The sequence below is a fragment of the Psammomys obesus genome, unplaced genomic scaffold (genome assembly GCF_907164565.1).
Source record: "Psammomys obesus unplaced genomic scaffold, mPsaObe1.curated_primary_1811, whole genome shotgun sequence".
In the NCBI taxonomy this organism is placed as follows: Eukaryota; Metazoa; Chordata; class Mammalia; order Rodentia; family Muridae; genus Psammomys; species Psammomys obesus.
This window is the reverse complement of record NW_026596089.1, coordinates 2,303,743-2,311,668: the sequence shown is the minus strand read 5'-3', so window position 1 is coordinate 2,311,668 and position 7,926 is coordinate 2,303,743. Positions and strand designations below refer to the sequence as shown.

The 7,926-nt window shown below is 48.3% G+C and overlaps 1 protein-coding gene across 3 annotated transcripts in view; it reads right to left on the bottom strand.

Moving 5' to 3' along the window:
- Phactr2 (phosphatase and actin regulator 2) overlaps positions 1-7,125 on the bottom strand; it is a 271,411-nt gene extending 264,286 nt beyond the window's left edge. For 2 of the 3 annotated variants that reach the window (XM_055627714.1, XM_055627711.1), the window contains exon 1: positions 6,734-6,993. In XM_055627714.1, the coding sequence (XP_055483689.1) occupies positions 6,734-6,956 (223 nt within the window). In that variant the 5' untranslated portion in view covers positions 6,957-6,993. Of the gene's footprint in view, positions 1-6,733 lie in introns of all 3 variants that reach the window. The other variant, XM_055627713.1, reaches the window with a different exon arrangement.
- Between the last annotated feature and the right edge of the window lie 801 nt (positions 7,126-7,926).

Sequence of the window (7,926 nt, the reverse complement as noted above, 5' to 3'; positions counted from 1 at the left end):
TGTGTGTGTGTGTGTGTGTGTGTGTGTGTGTGTGTGTGTGTGTGTGTCTGTATTCATGTATGTGGGTATTCATGTGTGTGTATGTTCAAGTGTGTGAATATAAGTGATAAGTGCACATTTGCTAGGGTACACACATGGGGATCGGGAGCAATTTGGATGCTGGTCTCTCCTCCTTTTGTGTTTGTGACAAAGCTGTGTTGCATTCCCAGTGTATATGCCCAGGCTAGCTGGCCTCCACACTTTGGAGCAGTCTCCTGTTTCTGCCTCCTCCCATCTCCCAGCAGGAGATGAGATTGCAGAGGTTCTACTAATGTGTCCAGTTTTTATGCAGATTCTGAGAACTTAAACTAAGGTTTTCACACTTGTAGGGCAAGCATTTTTACCCACTGAGCCATCGCCTCAGTCCAAAAGAGCTGTTTATCCTGATGTTCTTGCTCACAATGATGTTTTTGAGTTTTAAATTATGATGTAGTTTTCTCCTTTTTGGTGAGCTGTTTCTAGGAGGGAATAGCAGATACTCCAGCACCATGAGCCAATGGGTGTGCACTTTGAAGTTTGAAAGATGTAGGTCTGGTACCCTGACCCAAGGGATGTGGGTGTCCTCCTCCACCTTTGAAAAACCAGGTTCCTCATCTCTAAATTTGTTGCTGTGAAGATGAAGTCTGACAGCATGTGCAGACAGCTCAGGACTGCATGAGCCACAGTCTGCTGCCTTCTGACCCTCCTTGACCACACTCTTGGATCTGGTACCAGCAGAGCATTCCCAGGAGCCTGCAGAACCCCTGGGTCTGGGATTTCATCCCCCTGGCCTCAGGTAGGACAGAGCCATTACTTCCTCCCCACAAACTGTCTCCTGTGGCCATGGCCCAGTGAGCCTTGTGCAATGGGCCCCTCCCCTGTAGTTAGTTCATGAGCAGATCTTGAAAAAGCAAATGAAATCTTTTGCTTGGTTCTTTTCATTTTAGCACATTTGGGAATCAAAACTTTAAATTCCTCATATATGTCTCTCTCTGTGTGTGTGTGTGTGTGTGTGTGTGTGTGTGTGTGTGTGTGTGCACTTTAGACTAATTTTTGAAAGATGTTTGATGTTACAAGAACTGACCTAGTTAATCCATTCATCAGTTCCTTGAATATCTACCAGGCACTCTTATGTACTGTATGTACCAGGCCCTATCCTAGGCACCAAGAATGCAAAATTCAGGGAAGCCTGACTTCTGTTTGTGATGGTCTCACAGCATTAGAAAGGTGACAGACCCATCTAAATGTATCTTAACCAAGTTTTCAATAAAAGTGTTCCAAATGACACACTTTACCCAGAACCTTAAAGTTCAAGGTCTCTTTTCTCACCTTTCACCCCCACAATCACCCAATAAGCCAGGCATTACTCTTACTAATCATTTCCAGGTCAGCTATAAGGAAGTCAAGTATGAGGAAGGGAAGTAACATGAGCAAGATCTTGGATAACCACGATCCTGTGTCTCCTTTGCCTGTATTCGGCCACTGTTGTCAGTGATTCTACCTGAACATGTAGAAACACACTCAAATGTATTTCCATCAGACTCACAAATGCCACTTGCACTGTGCTCCCATGATCAGTCACACACAGCCACCTCTGGCCTCCCTGCTGCATCATTCTCTTCCTTCTTTGCATCAAGCAAAGCCAAAGAGACTATCATCTCTAGTCAGGCCAGTGGTTTCGGGCCTTCATGTACTGTTTATTTTTCCAAACATGTGTCTATCTCCATGTTTGAGTTTCACTTTCTGCAGAGAGGGGTGGGGAGAGGGAGAGAGAGAACAGTGCCACAGTCTCTGGGAGATCCTTCCTTGGGATCTTCCCCAAGCTATTTTCAGAGCTGGCCACATAACCCTGATCATAGCTCATATTTTCTTACTGTGCCATGTCTAGCTTATTGTCCTCTTTCCCCACTAGACCGTGGGTCCCTTAGGGGTGTATCTGCTGCCTCTGTGTTTGGCCCGCTAGCCCTAACCTAACTGAATGAATACATGAAACATTAAGATATGCTCTCGCGCCTGAAGCACCTCTTGCAGCAGATAGGGCCCAGAATAAATGTCCCGCTTCAGACCATCCAAGGCTGCATGATTGAAACGCTGTCTCAACAAACAAACAAACAAACAAGAAATACAAGCTGAATGAAAGAGTGAATGAACAGTGTACAACATATACACTCAGTTCCAGCTAAGTGGGTCATGGACCCTCCGGAACCAGCTTGGGATTGGATGAGCATCTCACAAGGGGAGCCAATCCGCAGGCTTCACAGTGACCTCTCATCTACAGCTTGCTGGAAAAGGAAGCTTCACACAGTAGGTCTTTTCTTAAGAATTTAAACAAAGAATTCTGCCCCAGGCAACCATAGACTCAAGAGCTCACAGAGAAAAGGGTCTGGGTGTCCCAGGGGTGGGTGTTGTGCCCATGCCGTGTGTTACACCTGAGAAAGGAAGCCCATGTAGGGCAGGAAGGGGCTCAAACAAGAGAGGAAGAAAGCCTGCCAGCAGAGAGTCAAGCAGAAGCTGTGGGCCTGCTGAGGTTGGGCCAGCCTTAAGAAAGGGACAAAGAAAGAGGAACCAGTTGCCTAAATTCTTGATAATTTTCTTGTTTTGGACCCAGTTCTGGTGCATCGTGACACAGATGAAGCAGGTTTTTAAAACATGCCAAGATGGGCGTACCTTCCATCCGGCTTAGCTACTAAGATGAAGCATTTCCCTTTTCTCCTGTGAGGATGAGAAGGGCTTGCATGTCTATACCAGGTGCCCAGACTGACACAGGCAGAACATTAGCTGGATTTTAGTCTTCTAGTGCCTGTTGCACCCAGCCTCCTTTCACACTGTCCAAATTGGCCTATCTTTGCCAGCCAGGTAGACTTGCTGTTCTATGACCAAGCAAAGACAGGAAGTAAACTTGAGACCAGTTAGCTGCTGCTCGGCAAAGACCAACAAAGACAAACCCCTCCACTCTCAGTTACCCAAATGTAAGCTAGCAGTTGTGCGTGGTTGCTGGCCTAGGGCACCTCCAGCCCAGAGATGATCGTTTTGCTTTGGACAAGACTGAGTCATGGGTCAAAGCAGCATCTGTCCCTCTCAAAGACAGCTGAACCAAGACTTGATGGATGCTAACAACAGGAACACAACCTGGGCTGCAACCCGGCATCCTCTGCTTATTAACCAGTCCTGTGATAAAAGCACATCAGAAGCAGCCCACTCCAGTAAATCTCCGCATGAGGAACAAGTCTGGCAAGACTGGGGTAAAAATTAAGAGAAACCCTAAGTGTATTCTATGAGAACTTCATTTCAAGAATTCACCTTTAAAGATAGTTTTATTTATAAGAACATTAGATTTTAGGAAACCAGAGCTTTGGTTAAATTCAAAGCCCTGTGAGTTTATTTTTTTTTTAAAGACCAAAAAAAGAAAGAAAAAGAAAATTAGTCTGTGCTATTATGCTAAAAAAAAAAAAAGTGACCCCAGCTTGACTTTCAAAGATGATTTATTCAAAAATATTTGGGTCTTTGCCCATTTTGTATGGCCTTTAAATTATGAATCTATAGTTTTTGCTAAAAAAAAAAAAGTGCATATATTTTTGTGTGGAAAAATTAGCTCCTGAATTTGAAAGTCAAAGAAAGCCCTAAACTATGAGATATTTTCCTTTAGAAAACCTGGTAATAAGCCAGGACAACCAGGGAAGAAGAGGCTCTTAGGATGTCTCCATATGATGTGAGCACTGAGAAGGCCTTGAAAAATGATTGGCAGTGAATAACTCTAATGGCAGCAATTGGCAATTTTAGGGGCTGAGTTTCAAGGATGGACAGGAAGCTAGGGCAGGCGGTAGATGAGAGTTGAAGGCAGGAGAGGGTGGTCCTTTGCCTTGGAGTAGGTATTGTAAGAAGAAAATTCCTCTTTCCATTTCTTCTCCTCTCTATGACATTGCCAAAGATGACTTCCCTTCTTGCTCAATGATCACCCAACATCAAGGACTAACACCGGGGAACTAGCTCATTATTTAAAGTAATCCCACAAGAACTCTTCAACAACTATCTGAATCAAGATTGGAAGCAAGGAAAGATATCTGGGAGGGTGTGGCAGAAAGAGAATGAGAGGAGGGAGCAGGTACTCATGCTACAAGCTCCCATTTGCCTAGGCCAGCTCTGGTCATAGTGTTCCAGGACTCCATGACAAAAAGAATGGCAAGTCTCAAGTTTGGCCATGCCTTAGAGAATCTTGATGCTCAGGCCACAGCTGATGCCAACCAAAGCAGAATCTCTGAAATGGACCTATCCAGAAACTGTTTTATTGTTGTGTTTCCAAGTGATCCCTTATATAGCTAAGATTGAAATGTGGTGTCTGAAAGAAAGACTTCTTAGACTAGAAAATGCCAGAGAGAGAGACAAAGAGTCAGAGAGAGAGAGAGAAAGAGAGAGAGAGAGAGAGAGAGAGAGAGAGAGAGAGAGAGCGCGAGCATACCTGGGCATCTTTCAGTATGCAGATTCACATTAAGTAGGTGTGTCTGGAAGGGTTGATGTTAGAAGAGGCCAGTGCTACTGGTCCTGACACTGATTTGCTGATTCTAGAAAGCCACATAGGGCCTAGATCTTGCCTCTGAGCATGCCCAGAGTTTCTGATAAGGGCCGGGAAGCTTGGGCTACTTCAGCACTAGGACAAGAGCTGTTGTCATAAAGAGATTAACCTTCTTATTATGCTCCTAAGATAACTTGGGCATGCCAGCCTGCTTGGAGGCTATGACTGTCATGGGAAATTCTCTGGATATCCATGAGGAACTGGTTCCTTCTTTGTCCTCTTGATTAAAAAAAGGGTGTGGCCATGGTTACATCCAGCCTGCTCTTAGAGACCCAAAGCTTAGTTCTGGAAGTGGAATATCGTCTCCTGGAAGACGTTCATTCTGTTACCTTAGCCCCAACATTCTGTAATACTGGGGGCAAATGGGTTGAAAGCTGCCACTTCCTAGTATTCATTACACTGACATAGGGACTCGGATTCTTTGGAGATAGACAGATGCTCCTGTCACTACCATGTGGTACATGTGTGTCCACAAGCATTTACAGAATTCTTACTGTTACTGTCCTACATGCAGCTTTAATTGCTATTTTTAAAAATGAAAACTTGAGATGCAGTTATGTTTGTTTATCTACACTCACCGACTAACTATTCACTTGTCTCTTTGGGTCACTGGAATGGTTAACCCCTTAATCTTTTTTAAAAAGTCGATCAAGATTATGTACAGCTCCAATTCTGTTTGGCCCCAAAGCAGAAGGCAAAATGCTTTCCCACTCAACACTCTTCATAAAATAACTTTGTGGTGGGCATCTCACAACCTGGACCTAATGGTTCTGACTGGCTTTATCCAAGATGATCTCCAAAGTCAAACCAGGAACACAGCTGATGCTTTCTGAACACAGTGAGTAGCAAAGACCAATGTGACAAAAACAGACACTTTTGGTGGACAGCTGAGTTAAGTAGCTGGAGTGGAGACAGGTGCACAGAAATGGGCTCTTTTCAAGCTAGAACTTGGCTTTGGGTAGAAGAGAGGTTGAGTTCAAGATCATAGGAGGGAATGTGGAGAAGGCTCAGTCGGTTAAAGCACTGGACACCAAGCCTGAGAATTTGAACTCTGTTGCCAAGGCCCAAAGCGCAGTCAGTTAGAGTGAAGTCAGTTAGAGTGAAGTCAGTCTCTTCACTCTAGTGATTTCTGCAAATTGTCCTATGACTTCTACTCTTAGGTGTGCCTGCATGTGCACATACGCAAATAAATGGGGACAGGAAATCAAGAAAGGCATGACCCCAGAGCGTGGGAAAGGCGCAGGGAAATGTGGGGGTGGGCAGTTCGCATCAGTAAGCTCTTTGCTGAAGTTGGTCGTTCTCATGTCCCCCTTTTCCCAGCTCATGTGCAGCCTTCCCAGATTGAAAATTATAAAAATCACCCATGGAAACTGGACACATCTGCCGGGCTAAAAACCGAAAGTTTTTCGGTTCTTAGGATATTTTTAAATAATGACTTAATCTACCTTAATGTATCCACACGATATACCATACCATCGTTCCACTGAGATATGAAGGACAAAGTTAACCCATTAGCCCTCCCTCGCCCAGCACAGCCTGGGCAGCATCAGGCCCCAGTGAAACTCAGGGCAGAGGTTTGACTCTACAGCAGCAGTCCTGGCACCCGGCTTTTAGATACACACACAGCCAGGCCAAGCTCTCATTAACACCTCTGTGGGTTTCCATGGTCAGGGAAACTCAAGTCCTCTGGTTCTGTTACCAACAAGCCCCACTAAGAAATCTGAGTTTCAGAAGCAGGAGTGAGTGGTAGCCAGAGCTTCAAAGACCTTGTGCAACCTCAGTCCCTTAAGTGAGGGACCACACCCTTCCTAGGGACCACAGTCACACTGAAGACCAATTAGCCCAAGAACCAAAGCCAACACTGGTGCCGCCTGGAGTCCTGGGGAACCCGCGGAAACCGCGCCACGATGCTCCGGCTCAGAAGGGAGGCGCACCCACTCGGGCGCACCCACCGGTCGCCTGCTGCTCAGCCGAGGGACACCAAGCCTCTGCAGCCCAGCAGGAGGCAACGATATGGGAACAGCAGCTTTTGTCCTTGCTCTTGGCCCCCCACAGCTGACCCCGTGCGACCAGGGAAGATCGCTGCATGGCGACCGCCACCTGCCCGTGGCTACGCCTCTCCGGGCCGCCCCGGACCACCCTTACCTGAGCCTGAGATGTGGACTCTGAGCGGGCGGCCCCGGCTCGAGGCCGACGACAGGTCACTCTGGGAGCGGCCGCGGGGACTTAGGTCTCCGGGAAGCCAGCGCAGGGCAGGCACGGGTGGGCCAGGAGCCTCGGACTCGGGGTCCAGAGCCTCCGCTGCCACCGCCTCCTGACCGGCTGGCTGGTCCGGGGACATCGCCGGGCTCCTGCCGGCTTCCGCCATCCGCTCTAGGCGCCGGGAGGGAGCGAGCTCAGGCAGGGTGGGGCCGGCGCAAAGGGCTGCGCTGTCCGCCGCGGCCCCGCGTGGAGCCCCGGGCCGGCTGGCAGGGCGGGGAGGCGGCCGCGAGCAGCGGTGCGCAGCGCGGGAGGAGGAAGAGCACAGAAAAGTTTGCACAGGAAGGAGCCGCCTACAGCCGGCTCTCACTCCCGCCGGCAACAGCCACCTCGGTGCCTGCCACCCTCGGTGCCCCAGAACCTGCCCGGCTGCTCCGCCCCCAGACGCGGGCCCTCCACTGGAAAACAGGGGTCTGTCGCCTCTGACCCAGAGCGGCTCACCCAGACGGTCTCAAAGAAGTGGAGTTTTAGCTGCAGAGCTGAGATGCAAGGTCAGGGTTAACAGTACCATTTGCAATCGGGACACGCCTGCACACACCTGACGCTGGTAATAGGACGGGGACCTAATGGCCATCATATGTAGTTTACAGGTGCCAAAACTGGCTCCAAAGGGCACTAGGCTTGTGGGAGGATTCCCGGCAGATCTGGAGTCGCCTGTGAAGTCTGGTCCTTTGATCCTCTCTCCTCCACCACCTCTTGCCCTTGTTAAAGCTCATCTCTGTCTCTCACAGCCCCGCATTCCTGGGCTTCTGTCTATGCTGGGTCAGTCTCAAAGGCCGTGGTGTTTAAAGGATCACTCTTCTAAGGGCTGAATTAGTGCCACAGATGTGAGGTTTGAGTTGATGCTTTCCAATGGAGATGGCTGGTAATGAGTGCCTTAGTAGGCTGCAGAAGAGGCGGTGATTTTGCTAATTGAAATCTCAGCGTCACCAGTTTCACAGTTAGGAGCCCAAGTAGCAGCTGGCCCAGAACTGAAAAGCTGTAAACCAGAGCTGACCCATCTCTTCAGGTTTCTGGCAGTGAAGGAATGTTGCTGGGCTTCACAAAGGCACCATAGACAGTGCCAGAAAGAGGAGACA